General features: G+C 35.1%; 1 protein-coding gene across 1 annotated transcript in view; it reads left to right on the top strand.

Moving 5' to 3' along the window:
• The window catches only part of NUP155 (nucleoporin 155kDa), a 69,238-nt gene that overhangs the window by 31,634 nt on the left and 22,102 nt on the right, over window positions 1-15,502 (top strand). The window contains exons 15-24 of the mRNA XM_012649456.1: window positions 510-604; window positions 2,610-2,698; window positions 3,171-3,233; window positions 3,780-3,927; window positions 6,112-6,178; window positions 7,142-7,257; window positions 8,675-8,772; window positions 11,307-11,437; window positions 14,415-14,606; window positions 15,343-15,481. Coding sequence (XP_012504910.1) covers window positions 510-604; window positions 2,610-2,698; window positions 3,171-3,233; window positions 3,780-3,927; window positions 6,112-6,178; window positions 7,142-7,257; window positions 8,675-8,772; window positions 11,307-11,437; window positions 14,415-14,606; window positions 15,343-15,481 — 1,138 coding nt within the window. The remainder of the gene's footprint in view (window positions 1-509; window positions 605-2,609; window positions 2,699-3,170; window positions 3,234-3,779; window positions 3,928-6,111; window positions 6,179-7,141; window positions 7,258-8,674; window positions 8,773-11,306; window positions 11,438-14,414; window positions 14,607-15,342; window positions 15,482-15,502) is intronic.

The raw sequence follows: 15,502 nt of genomic DNA, 5'->3' as shown, positions 1-15,502 counted from the left end.
TTCAAACCACCTGTGTTAAAAATCCCAGCTCCACCACTGGGGTAAATTACTTGAATTCTCTGGACTTCAGTTTTCTTCCGTGTAAAAAATGCGTTACATAATAATAGTATGTGATGGGAAGATTAATATGTGCTAAACTCTTAAATTAGTGTGTGACACTCGATATGTACTCAATATATGTTAGCATATATATAGCATATGTTAGCATATATTGAGTACCATATTTTCTAAGAGGTAGAAAGGCTACAAGAAGAAAATAAACCAGGAACTAAATCAGAATCTAGGTAAAAAGAAAAAGAGAACATTCTTTAATACTAGTGCTTATGATAAACTTTAAAACCATTAGTTCACTTCTCTTTTTAATACCAGCTAACTTCCTTTAGTCAGCAAATATTTATTGAGCATCTGCTCTGTCCTAGGTACAGATTTAAACACTGGACAGAGCAGTAAATAAAACTTCTTTTAAAATGTTTATTTTTAATATAGGGAAGATATTCTTCTTTTTACAGGAAGACCAGGCTTGTGCAACTTGCCTTATTCTTGCTTGCTCCAGTGCTGCCTGTGATAGAGAAGTATCTGCTTGGGCAACTCGGGCTTTCTTCAGGTATACGTCAGGGGTTTTTTTGGTACTGGGCCATTTTTTAAATGGTTTCAATACCAGAGGGATAGGTAATGGCTTTGCCAAACAGTTGAATGACTATGTAGACAAAGTACTAAAATATATTTATTTACAAAAGGATGAAATTATGATGTCGATGGAAGCAGCTAGATTAGCATGATTTATGCATTATTGCTCTATCTCTGGATTCTGTTCTCCAACTTCTTGTCTAGTCTTCTTTCCACCTCAGTTAAAATCTCATCTATCTTTCTTACTTCCCCAGACAGTATGCCACTGCTTTATGTGTATCATTGGTACTGAGGGATTCTGAATCACTTTAAGGAAACTTGGTATCAAAGAGATATTTTTATTTGGAAAATATTAGCTAAGAAGTTATAATGTGATTTGTTTAAAAAAGGTTTTTAAAGTATTGTCTAACCATAATCTAGTGTGAAGATTTTGATGGCAGTTACTCATTAAGTAAACTCTATGCATTGCACATTGTTTTTAAGAAGTTATCAGAATCCCTTATATTGGGGGTTATTAAATATGAAATGTCCAGTTTCGAATCAAAAGTGTAGTTTATTGTATCTGAAACAAGAAACAATACAATTAATCAAATTATGCGCCTAAACTATCTAGACAGTTTTGCCATCTTAATGGTAGCTCATTTATGCCAGCAGTGAGGAACCCTGGAGAACAAGTGGCGATGAAATTGCGGAAGGCGTTTTCCACAGCTTATAGAGAATTGAATATTTTTCCTTGCCAAGAAATGGTCCAAAGCCTGGGAGAAGCAGTAGTCAGTTGGTGCAAGATGAATACAGTGGATAACAGAGAGTTTCCAAGTCCAGCTTCCATAATTTGAGCAGCGTTGTTTGTGTGACATGCAGTCGAGTGTTGTCTTGCAAGAGGATTGGCCTGTCTCTATTGACCAATCTCAGGTGCTTAATCGCAAACATCCTCATCATTTTGTCCAGTTGGTTGCAACAGACATCCGCTGTAATCGATTGACTAGCTATAGTGGATAATTCCAGCACTGGACCACCAAACAGACATCATTAGCTTTTTTTGATGAATATTCCGTTTTGGACGGTGTTTCGGTACTTCATCTTTATCCAGCTATTGTGTCTAGCTAACGCTTGCGATTGTCAAAAAAAATCCATTTTTCATCACATGTAATAATATGTAGCAATGATTTGCCTTTATGTCATGACAGCAAAGAAAGGCAAGCTTCAAGATGATTTCTCTTCTGATGCTTGTTTAATTCATGCAGAGAACCCATCTATCCAGCTTCTTTACCTTGCCGATTTGTTTCAAATGGTCCAATATTGTTGGAATAGTAAAATTAAACCTTGCTGCTAATTCATACATAGGTTGAGATGAATTTGCTTCCTCTACAGCTTTCAGCCATCATTATCCACCTTGGTCTCAGGTCTCCCACGTGGCTCATTTTCAAGATTAAAATTATCAGAATGGAACTTCTCAAACTATCCACATACTGTGTGTTCATTAGCCACATTCTTCCCAAACACTTCGTTGATAACTTCGCACTGTTTGCACTGCATTGGTTCCACAAAGGAACTTATATTTGAAAATAAGACTAATTTTTGATTCCATGGTTTCACAAAAATTGCTCTAAAAAAAAAAAAACCATGAAAGATAATCACAAGCCAAATGCGTGTTTGTAAGATTGGAGGATGCACCTTCACAATAAAAATAAAACAAGAAGTGTTGAAGTGAAATGTCAGAGATATCAACTCTCAAATTTAGTACTTAAGGAAATTGGACATTTCATACTTAATAACCTAATACTTCTTCCTGGTAGCAGTTTCAATTCAACATTTACCAAATAAGTATTTACTATGTATCATATGCATATATTTCACTGTCAGCACAATAAAATGTCCAATACTTAAAGCATTTATTTTTAAGCTAAGGACTAGGAACAAGTCCAGCTTTAAAGATGGATGGTTTTACTGAATAAACTCAGCCTCTTTTGTCATAAAAATAGGTATGGTGGTGAAGCGCAGATGAGATTTCCAACTACTTTGCCCCCTCCGAGTAATGTTGGTCCCATCTTGGGGTCTCCTGTCTATTCTAGTGAGTATGAAACGTTAAAATGAAATTGTTTATAATAGTTTGAATTTTAGAAACTTTCCAGCATATTTTAGTCAATAAATCTTTCATTATCTTTTATTTATTGCTACTGTATTATTGGTAAATAAGTCTACAGATGCTGACTCTTAAAAATTATATATTAATATTGAATCCTTAATGTATACCGGGGAGCAAAATAAAATATATCTAATAGTATTTACAGAACTCTTGATATTTATTCAAAGGGTAAAAGATGAATGATTTAATAACAAGAAACCCTCACAGTAGTGTTTTTTAAAGTGGAGATTGTTAGAAAGTTACTGGGAAATGAGAGAAGTCCCTAATTCTTAAATATATCATAGGTGATGCCAGTCCTTCTTATACTTAGAAATGGCTTCTGTGTGCCTAATTTGATCAGATTGAAAAAGTTGGGAGATTATTTTATAAATCTTTATATTCTTCTTTCCTTTTTTAGGTTCTCCTGTTCCTAGTGGTAGTCCTTATCCGAATCCATCCTTTTTGGGAACACCATCTCAAGGTACATCTTTTTCTCTATTTTGGATTGCTACTAATGTTCTTTTTGAAGAGTTAACATTATGAGTTATCCTTAATGGTAAAGATTAACCTTTACCTTAAGGTAAAGATTAATTTGCCTTATTCCCTTGAAAATAAGTGTCATTTAATATAAGTGACATCCAAGCAAATATTAGTATTTGGCCATGAATGCATTTAAGAGCTCCTCTAATAGTGTGCCTGCAAAGCCCCTTATTTGGGTACCAGTATTTAATTCGGGCCTGAAATCTGTATAATTAGTTCTATTTCTCTCTCAGCATTAGGAAAAGTGATTCCATGTTTTTTTTCCTTTTCATTCTGCATTGTCAATACTTGAAAGTCTACCTAGGACCACCATCGAAGTTTAAGTCTCTCTTCTGATTAAGGACAACCAAATTAAATATCTATTTATTCCATTATTTTTGTAACTATTTCTACCTTTGTGTCCAGATACAACAATTTGGGTTATTGAGTATTCTGAATTTTTAAAGTTATATTTTTAAAAGACTTGTGTTTCTTATGTGTGTACAAGGTATACAGCCTCCTGCCATGTCAACTCCAGTGTGTGCTATGGGAAACCCAGCAACTCAGGCCACAAGTATGAGTTGTGTGACTGGACCAGAGATTGTGTACTCTGGGAAACACAATGGTATTTGCATTTACTTTTCTCGAATCATGGGGTAAGATTTTTACGGAATAATTAACTATTGCTCACCTTGTCCTATGTTGAGTAAATGTTTTTAACTCTAAAATTTGGGACATCATTTATTAAATTTTACTATGCTTGTAGTTTTAATGCACTTGTCTACTAATAAGATTTTCTATCATTCAGCCTTTTTATTATCTAACTATATTCATTGCTGTGTTTTATTTCTCTCCCCACCTTCTTTCTCTCTGTCTCTCTTTCTTTCTCTGTATATGTATGGTAGCATCAAAATACAGCTGGTCTTTGAACAACACAGGGGTTAGGGCCACTGACTCCCTGCATAGTTAAAAATCCACGTATAACTTTTATCTCCCCAAAACTTTAACTACTAATAGCCTCCTGTCTAGAAGCCTTACCGATAACATAAAGAGTCAATTAAAACATATTTTGGACTGTGCACAGTGGCTGACGCCTGTAATCCCACCACTTTGGGAAGCCGAGGTGGGAGGGCTGCTTGAGGCCAGGAGTTTGAGACCAGCCTGAGCAACATAGTGAGACCCCGTCTCTACCAAAAATTGAAATTAACCAGGCATGGTGGCACATGCCTGTAGTCCCAGCTACTCAGGAAGCTGAGGTGGGAGGATCACTTGAGCCCAGGAGTTTGAGGCTGCAGTGAGCTATGGTTGTGCCACTGTACTCCAGACTGGGTGACAGAGTGAGACTCTTATCTCAAAAAAAAAAAAAACCACATGTTTTGTATATGTATTGTATATTATTAAAGTAAGCTATAGAAAAGAAAATGAAATGTTATTAAGAAAATCAGAAGGAAAAGAAAATATATTTATTATTCATTAAGTGGAAGTGGGTCATCATAAAAGTTTTCACCTACGTCATCATAAATAGGCTGAGGAAGGAGGAAGAGGAAGGGTTGGTCTTGTTGCATCGGGGTGCCAGATATGGAAGAAAATTTGCGTAGAAATGGACCTGTGCAGTTCAAACTTGTGTTGTTCAAAGATCAACTGTAGGCCGGGCGCGGTGGCTCACGCCTGTAGTCCTAGCTCTCTGGGAGGCCGAGGCGGGCGGATTGTTTGAGCTCAGGAGTTCGAAACCAGCCTGAGCAAGAGCGAGACCCCATCTCTACTAAAATTGGAAAGAAATTAATTGGACAACTAAAAATATATAGAAAAAAAAAATTAGCCGGGCATGGTGGCGCATGCCTGTAGTCCCAGCTCTTGAGCCCAGGAGTTTGAGGTTGCTGTGAGCTAGGATGACGCCACAGCACTCTAGCCCGGGCAACACAGTGAGATTCTGTCTCAAAAAAAAAAAAAACAAAAACAATCAACTGTATATCTATATAGATATTAATATATAGTGTTTCAAATCTCCCCATAACTCAGGACGTGGCTATAGGTCAAATGGGCAGTTTTGGTCTTGCTGGACTCACTCATGCATTTGCAGTCAACTGTGAAGTTAAGTCTGCTTGTCTTGGCTACAGTCTCGCATGTTTAAGGTCATATTTGTTAGCTGATCTAGAATGGCCTCAGCTGAGACGAGTGGGTTGTTCTCCACATGATCTCTCATCCTCCAGCAGGCCAGCAATTATTAGCTTGGTGGTGAGAGGGTTCCTCGAGAAAGTAGAAACGCGCAAAACCTCTTTATGCCTGGGCTCAAAACTGGCCTACCGTTCTCTTTTCTGCATCACTCACTTGGCCAGAAGGAAGTCTTAAGGCCAACCTACCTTTTTGTGGGAGAGGCGTTAAAGTCACATTGCAAGAGAGATAGCTATAGGGAGAGAGAAAGAATTTTGATCACTTTTGCAATTAGTCTACCATATCATCTAATTAGCTATGTTGTCTAGTATATATTTTCCTTAGATTTGAGATGTATGATTTCACATCATTTGCTTAAAATGTGAAACAGTGCCAAACCACTTTATTTATATTTTTCATTACAAGATCCCTGTTTACGATTTAGTACCCAAAGGCTTTTGATTTTTCTTCAGCAGTATTTTGTTATCTGAAGTAACTTAGGTCTGTCAGGTATGAAAATTTTCGTGTTTCCATTCTTCCAGATAACTTAGTAAAATGTTAAATGAAACCAGTGTAAAGTTTTTAAAAACCTAATAAAGCCATTAAATTTCTACAGACATGAATTTATTACGTAATGTAATCCTTTTATTAATTTACTGCACAATCATTAAAACATTTTTTTGTTCCAGAAACATTTGGGATGCTAGCTTAGTTGTGGAGAGAGTGTTCAAGAGTGGCAACAGAGAGATCACTGCAGTAAGTGTGTATGCTACTACTCTCTTATTTGTATGTAACCGCCTGATGGTATTAATTGATAGTTTCTTGTAACATTTCTTGATATTACACGAGCAAGATGGCAATGATTATTTGTTTATTTACAAATTTGTGTTCTTGTTCAATAAACTGCCCTCTGGGTTAAATCTCAGCTCTATCACTTATTAACTATCTGAACATGGGTAAATTTCTTAACATTTCAGAGCCTAATACCTCACTGTAAAATGAGAATAATATATCTCCCTCATAAGGTTGCTGTGAGGGATAAATAGTGCTAATATTTAATATTGCTCAAAATTTGCTATTTAATACTTTGACTTACATATGCAAAAACACCATGGACCTAGCACTAATTTCCATGAATTGGCATACCTTGCAGACTGCTTTAAGAAAGCATCTTGAAATTTATATTATCACAAATTCAGATAGTGAGATTTTGTAAAAGTCTAGAATATAAATGTAATCTATTTAAGCTTGTTTTCTTTTTAAAATGAAAAGATACCAAATATATTTTTGACTATGATATCTTTTTACAGTTGACATTTATAAGAATAGGAATGTATTTGCCTAACATAGTATACAATTCTTTCTATATGAAGTGTAAGAACATGCAAAACTAATCTATGGTGATAAAAGTAAAAGTGGTAACCTCAGAGGTGGGATGACTAATGACTAGAAAGAGACATTAGGAAACTTTCCTGGGAGTTGAAAATATTCTACATTTTAATCTGGGTGGTGACCCATATAAAAATGTAAGAAGTAATCAAAATGTTTGTCTTTTCCTATATGTAAATTATCAATCTTATTAGAACAGAAAGAGAGGAATGTAGTTATTAACTATTGCTTATAAAGATAGGGCACTTCAAAATTAAAATTGTTCATATTCAATTATAGCTTTACAGAGTATGTGTTTTTAAACTTTTAAAAATCTTTTTATTTGTGCAGATTGAAAGCAGTGTTCCCTGCCAACTGCTAGAGTCAGTGCTACAGGAACTAAAGGGTTTGCAGGAATTTCTAGACAGAAATTCCCAATTTGCGGGAGGACCACTAGGAAATCCAAAGTAAGAATAAATAGGGTTTACGTATTCATTTTTTCCTTTGTGTTGTATTTTTTTGTTGAGATATAATTTACATACCATAAGATTCATCCTTTTAAAGTATACAGTTCAGTGGTTTTTAGTGTATTTACAAAGTTATGCAACTATCCCCTCTATCTAATTCTAGAATGTTTTCATCACACCAAAAAGAAACCCTGTGCCCATTAATAGCCACTCCTCATTTCCCCTTTCCTAATCCCTGGCAATCACTAATTTACTTTCTGTCCCAATGGATCTGGCGACACTAGATATTTATATAAGTGGAAATGTTTAACATATGACCTTTTGTGTCTGCCTCTTTCCCGAAGCATAATGTGTTCAAGATTCGAATGTTGTAGCATGTAGTAGTACTTCATTTTATTTCCCAGTTCTTCAGGTGATAGACATTTGGCTTATTTCAGCTTTTGGCTATTAAGAATGATGCTGATACGAGCATTCCCATATAATTTTTTGTGTGGGTGTATGTTTAGAATGGACTTTTTTTTGTTAATAAAATGATATGGACTTTTCAGGGAGGGAAATAATATCACATCTGAGGAGTCACATCACTTTCCAGAATTGTTAAAGAACTATGACAATATAATGTTCTTAAAGCATATATAAATATACATTTCTTTAAAAGCAAAAATAAAGTCTTGCGTAGGTACACTTTTATGTAACATTGTTTATACTCATATATCCTTTCGAATGTTTCAAATTAATGGAAAAAAATATTTTACTTTTGTAATGGTTATATGCTATTCCATTATTTATATGCAAGCAATTGATAACTCCTTACTAATAATTAGATTGTTTCTATTTCTTGATGTTATAAACAGAGCATAGTGATTACTCTTTTTTCTTATTCAGTAATCTTTAGATGAATTTCTTTAGAAGGAGAATTATTGGGCCTGAGGGCTTTTTAAAGTGTTAATATGTAGTGTTTAGTTGTCTCCTAAGAAGGCTATACCAATTTTTTTTTTTATTTTTAGTCTTTGGAACACTTTAAGTGTATCTTGAACAGCATAACAATATATTTTTTTTCCGCTCTGTTGCCCTGGCTAGAGTGCAGTGGCATCATCATAGCTCACTGCAACCTCAAACTCCTGAGCTCTAGCTACCCTCCTGCCTCAGTCTCCCAAGTATCTGGGACTACATGTCCATACCACCATACCTGGCTAATTTTTGTATTTTTTGTAGAGACATGGTCTCCCTCGCTGTGTTGCTCATGCTGGTCTCAAACTCCTGGCCTCAAGCGATCCTTCTGCCTCAGCCTCCCATAGTACTGGGATTATGGGAGCCTACACATCTAGCCTACACACTTTAAATGGTTGAATTGTATGGTGTATGTGTTACATCTCAATAAAGCTATTAAAAACACATTTTCCTATTTCTATTTCAGTACTACTGCCAAAGTACAGCAGAGGCTGATAGGATTCATGCGTCCTGAAAATGGAAATACCCAACAAATGCAACAGGAACTGCAGAGAAAGTTTCATGGTAAATTATTGCTCCTGATCAGTTAAATGTACACGACCCCAGTAAAGTTTTATTACTTGAATAGAAAGCTATGGACTTCTTTTAGTGAGATCTAGTTCGTCTGATAACACAAATTTTTTTTGTTAAAATATCAATGTGACTGGCAAAGTGGGATAATATTTCTTTTAGCCCATACATTTTTGTTCCCTGCTCCACCAGAAAACATGATACATACCGTTTTCTTTTTTCTGTCTTTTTTTTATAAAGACAGTGTCTCGCTCTGTCACCCAGGCTGGAGTGCAGTGGTGCAATCATAACTTACTGCACCCTCAAACTCTGGGGCTTGAGCGATCCTCCTATCCTCCTGCCTCAGCCTCTGAGTAGGACTACAGGCATGGACTACCATACCCAGCTAATTTTTTTTGGTAGTAACATGGTCTCTCTGTGTTGCCCGGGCTGCTCTTGAACTTCTGGGCTCAAGTGATCCACCTTAGCCTTCCAAAACGCTAGGTTTACAGGCATGAGCCACCGTGCCCAGACACCTTTTTCTTTATGGTATTTTTTATTGTGGTGAAATATATGTACCATGAAATTTATCACTTTAACTGTTTTTTAAGTGTACAGTTCATCGATATTCAGGATATTCACATTGTTATGCAACCATCACCAACATCCATCTATAGAATTTTTTGCATCTTCCCAAAGTGAAACTCTGTACCCATGAAACAGTAACTCCCTATTTTCCCCCTATTGCGAGTTTCTGGTAACCACCATTCTACTTTCTGTTTCTGTGAATTTGACTGTTCTAGGTACCTCAGATGCTGGAATCAAACAGTATTTTTCATTTCGTGACCAGCTTATTTCACTTAGCATACTGTCGTCGAGGTCCATCGATGTTCTGTGATGTGTTAGAATTTCCTTCCAACACTGAGTAATATTCCATAGTATATATGTACCACACTGTTTATCCATTCATCTGCCGGTGGACACTGGGTTTCTTCCACCTTTTAGCTATTGTGAATAGTGCTGCTAGGATCATTGGTATACCAATTCAGGGCCCTGCTTTTAGTTCTTTTGGGTATATAACCAGAAGTGGAATTGCTGACATGGTAATTCTATTATTAGTTTTTTTGAAAAACTGCCATACTGTTTTCATGGCAGCTGCACTACAGCTAGCCAACATTTGTAACTTTCTGAGTTTTTTTGTTTTATAGTAGCCATCCCTTTGGGTGTGAAGTGGCATCTCATGATTTCTATTTGTATTTCCCCAATGAATAGTGATATACCTTTTTATAGAGCTAAATATATTAATATAAGTCAAATATTTAGTTGTGCTTTTTGTCTAGTATAAATAGTAACAAGTAAGGAAAGAGCAAGGGAACTGAGAAGTTCTCATAATTACCCATTATTCTGGTTATGAACTGGAATAGTAATAAATTCTTACATGAATTTTCCCTGTTATTCAGCTTCTTCTAAGTTCTTTTATCTTTTATTGTTAGGACCAATTATTCTGGCTCGTAGAACTTTCTTAATTGAGACCCAACAATTTACTTTTGTCCCAAGCCACATTCTTCTGTTCTGCTGACCCTAGTTCTGTATTTACCATTTTGTAAATTCTGTTTTCAGAACTGCTAATGATACTTAAGTAAGGCTTTAAGCTTGACATTACCAGGCATTGGTAAGGATTTGTACAAATGGGAGCATTCAAACTGCTGGCAGTTTATACTGCAACAACCACTTTGGAGAGCAATTGATTATATCTAATAAAAGCTGAAAATTCACATACATACTTTAAAGCCAGTAGTTTCACTTCTAGTGGTATATCCTAGAAGAATCTTTATCAAACTTTTTTCCCACAGTAAGAAATACATTTTACATTATGACTCATGTTTAAAAACATAATATACCCATAACTGAAACAAAATTTCCTGAAATAATTCTGCCTGTGTTATACCCTGGTATTTCTTTCTTTTTTTATTCTATTTCCTATTTAAGGGATGGGAGTAAAGCTATCATGACTGACTAAACTGATTTTATGATCTGACAATGTGTTTTAATCCACGATTTGAGAAACTCAGTCCCAGAGAACTTGACAGTATTTTCCAGGAGACCTTCTTTAAGCATATTTATCACATTATTATTTTAGTGTTAAAACACTGGGAACAATCTAAATGTTGTTCAGGTGGAAAATGGGCCAAATTGTGGTATATTTACATGATGAAACACTCAGCAATGAAAATAAATGTACTAGCTTTATGTTTATCAGTGAGGCCAGCCTATGGACATATAACTGGGCAAAAAAACAATGATGTAATTGTTAAAAACACTGCAATATTTTTATTTATGTTTACACACACAAACATGCAGAAGCACGCATATATATACACAAAAACAAGAATACAACAACTGATGATTATGATCGCCTATGATGTGGGCAGAGAGGAGAACAATGGGGATTTCGACCTTAACAGTAGTTTTTATTTGAAATAAAACAACTTATCCAGGATAAGTTGAAGTTTTATAAAACTTCATTAGTTGTGTTTTATTATTATTAGAGGCTCAATTGAGTGAAAAGGTTTCACTTCAGGCAATCCAGCAATTGGTTCGAAAATCATACCAGGCTCTGGCTTTATGGAAACTTCTCTGTGAACATCAATTCACTGTCATTGTAGGAGAACTTCAGAAGGTAAACTTATCTTTTTTTGTTTAAGATTGTACTGTTAATACTGTGTTTGTTTTCTTTTGCATGACTTTAATCTTACATTTGGGTTTGGGAGGGGATTATTTTGGGAAGCATTTAGATTATGATAAACTTAGTATGTTTTAGGAAGATTGCACAAAAGCATGGTAACTTCTGGAAACCACTTTGTCAAAAACACAAGTGTTTATAGTATATGAGAACTTTATAATGGTATGTGAATGAAATCTTTCTTCACGAAAAATACGGTCACAGTGGATTGTGACCTTTATTTGAGCTACAGATCCCTCTGAGAATCTGATAAAAAGCTCTCTTTCACCACCCTAAAAGAAATGCATATAGATACTTAACACAGATTTTTGCATATAATTTCAAGGGGTCAAACAACCTAAGTTAAACACCCTTACTTTAAAGGAAGATGTTTATCATTATGGGAAGTGAATGGTTCATATTTCTTTTGCTGTTCTCATTTGAATCCTTTTTAAGGATAAAGATAATTGGCATTCATCAAAATTTTAGATAGGACATTTGGAGGAAATATATTCCTACCTTTTATTGAATTGTGAACATTTGTAAATGTGAAAGTAGAGCAAAAACTAACAATATCTCCCACATACACTTGACTCATACCCAACATTTTCAAGATATTAATATTTTACCAGCTTTGCTTAATATATCCTCTTTTCTCTTTTTCTTTACTGAATTATTTTAAAATAGATTCTAGGCATCATGTCATTTTACTCCTATTTACTTTATACTGTGTATTTAGAAATATTGTGTATTTCTTTTAAAAAGATGGACATTTCCTTGAATAACAACAGTATCATTATCACACTTTGCAGTATTAACAGTAATTATTGTAGCATCTAAAATAATGAAATTTCCCTGTCTTAAAAATATCTTTTAACAGATTGGTTCATTCAAGTCAGGATCTAAAAAGTTGGTTGACTCATTGAATTTGATTGTTGTTTCTCTTAAATCTCTCTCAATCTAGAGCAGACTTTCTTCCCTTTTTTTTTCTCCTTGCTATTGCCTTGTAGAAATTGGATCATCACTCATGTAGAATGATAACAATATTCCAAGGTGGTTTTTTACCTTCCTTGAGAACTTGTTCCTGTATCTCCTGCATTTTCTACTAAATGGAAGTTAGATTTCTGTAGGCTTGATTAGGGTTCAGTCCATTTATTCGAGGAAGAATAGAATGCTTCGTATGTAGTGGTTTGTTTATCAGGCTATTTATTAGGGGACACAAAAGGTTTGGTTATTCTGCTTTTTAGTAATACTAAGATCGATTGCTGGATTCAAGTGGTAAGTCAAATTCTGCTGTTATAAAATTCTCCATCAGACTTTTATCAAGCTTTCATCATCTATTGGTAATCATTGCTGGAATTCGTTATTTCATTATTTCATTTAGGATTACAAAATGGTAATTTTCTGAATCTTTGGTTCCTTCCACAGTTTTTGTTTTGTTTTGTTTTTTAAAGACGGGGTCTTGCTCTGTTGCCCAGGCTGGAACACAGTGGTGTGAGCATAGGTCACTGCAACCTCAAACTCCTGGGCACAGGCCATTCTCACTCAACCTCACTCAGCCTCCCAAGTAGCTAGGACTATGGATGTGTGCTACCACATCCAGCTAGTTTTTGTATTTTTCATAGAGAGATGGGATCTCGCTATGTTGCTCAGGCTTCTTTCCACAATTATTAACTGCACTTCTATAAAAAATAATTTTCTTTGCCCTTGAGTGCTATTTGATTACCCTGAAATGTTTTATGTTTTGTGTGGGGTTTTTTTGTTTGTTTTGTTTTTTTTCGAGGTAAGGTCCTGCCCTGTCGCCCAGGCTGGAGTACAGTGGCATCCATCATAGCTTACTGCAACCTCAAACTCCTGGGCTCAAGCACTGCTGCCTTAGCCTGCCGAGTAGCTAAGACTACAGGTGCGCTCCACCACACCTAGCTATTTTTTACTTTTCGAAAGAATGAGGTCCAGCAGTGTTGCCAAGGCTAGTCTCAAAACTCCTGACCTCAAGCAATCTTCCTGCCTTGGGCTCCCAAAGTGCTAGGATAATAGGCATAAGCCACCACACCTGGCCAATTTTAAGTACAATTTTTCAGATTTAGAAGGTAATTCCCTAGTTCTTTCCGGTAGTGTCCGATGAGTAGTTGTGGATTTTTTAGTTGGGATGGTTGTTTTTAAAGCACAAAAATTTTTTTCTCCTTTTTAAAAATTCAAGCTAATATGTTTAATTATGAAAACTGTTTTCTTTTTCATGCCATGTAGAATAATGATTTTGAGTTTTATTGGTTGATAAACACAATGTAGTAGGTAGGTTTTTAGCCTAGGTATTTTTTGTGGTCCATCTTCAAAGGTTCCTTCCTTGCACGGGCAATTTTGTATTCAAGGAATACAAATTAAATATTTGTTCAAAAATCTGAATACAGTTTGGGTATTTGCTGAAATTTAGAAAAAAGAAATTGTAATCTATTCACTAAACAGAATGTTTTACTGTAGTATAAATCACCTTAATACTTTAGAGCTTCATTTTAACAAGCAGATTTGTTCAAAATGCAGGTCAAACTCCAATGTTAGAATGCCTTGAATAATAGAATTCAAACATTATTTAGGAAAAATAAAATGTAAGCCTGAGATTTGTCAATGTAGCCAAGTGATTGTTTTATCCTGGTTATAACTAAAGTCAGGAGACCTGGCTTTAGTTTTGGCTGTACCTGGGCTTTACTTAACTTTAATTTTATAAAGTGAGAGGTTTGGACTAGACTCACCATGGGTTCTTTTCCAACTCTATGTGATTTTATACAAGTTGCAAAAATTTGGTTCTTTAGCATATTTTCTCTTTTGAATTACAGAGTCTGTTGATGTTTACATTACTTTATTAAAATAATTTCATTCTGTGTGGAAATAAGATATTGCTATAATTTTAATATAAAAGAGTTTTCTCTTATACTTCTAGGAATTTCAAGAGCAGTTGAAGATCACCACCTTTAAAGATCTCGTAATCAGGGATAAAGAACTCACAGGGGCATTAATTGCTTCTCTTATCAACTGCTACATCAGAGATAATGCTGCTGTTGATGGCATTAGTTTACATTTACAGGATATCTGCCCACTTCTGTATAGCACTGATGATGCAATTTGTTCTAAGGTATGGTACTTTGTTACCTATTTCAGTGTTTCTTACAGGAGGTGTCACCATATCACAAAAAGCATACTAAAATGGGAATCAGGAGGTGTCTTATTTTACTTGATATATGACCTCAGTCATGTAGCTCTCTTAACCTCCCCTGGCCCCAGAATCCTCATCCGTCTAAGAAATGGGTTAGAATACATGGTTTCTTATAATCCATGTGTACTCTTTGAAGTTTTTCACAAAGAATCTTTGATAGTGTTTCTAGGCCATATTAAAAAAGACAAAGGTTAGAAATAAGAAAAATCACGAAATTTAGAAATTAAGGAAATAAAGCCATTAGAGGATTAATTTCTCTCATTAGAAGTTAAAATTGATAAAACTTTAAGTAAATCTGTGATGAATTACAGTTAATGGGGCAATTTTTATTGATCCTTTCCTACAGGTGGAAAAAAATAAGTAAATCAGTGTTGCATGGACTGCCTGCTGACCAATAATGTATTGACTAGGCAAGAGAATTGCCAGACAAAAGCTATTTTGCTTAACATGTTTGTGAGAGGAATTAAAAATAGCTAGCATTTTTTGGTCAAAACTTTTCTGCCTAAAATTAAGAAGAAGTAAGTTTGTAGAGTTGTTTTTATTTCTAATGGTAATAAACCACATACAAATTTAGATATTGACTGAAACTTAACATTGACAACATCATCTGTCTACTTGATTTGATATCTTTTTAAGTTCTTGTCATCTCTTCTAGGCAAATGAACTTCTCCAGCGTTCCCGACAAGTTCAAAATAAGACTGAAAAGGAAAGAATGTTAAGGGAGTCATTAAAGGAGTATCAAAAAATCAGCAATCAAGTGGACCTTTCCAATGTTTGTGTTCAATATAGACAAGGTGAGGAAAAAAATGTTCTTC

Source organism: Propithecus coquereli, unplaced genomic scaffold (assembly GCF_000956105.1).
Source record: "Propithecus coquereli isolate 6110/MARCELLA unplaced genomic scaffold, Pcoq_1.0 Scaffold110, whole genome shotgun sequence".
In the NCBI taxonomy this organism is placed as follows: Eukaryota; Metazoa; Chordata; class Mammalia; order Primates; family Indriidae; genus Propithecus; species Propithecus coquereli.
The sequence above is the reverse complement of the archived record's forward strand: the minus strand, read 5'-3'. Positions and strand labels throughout refer to the sequence as shown.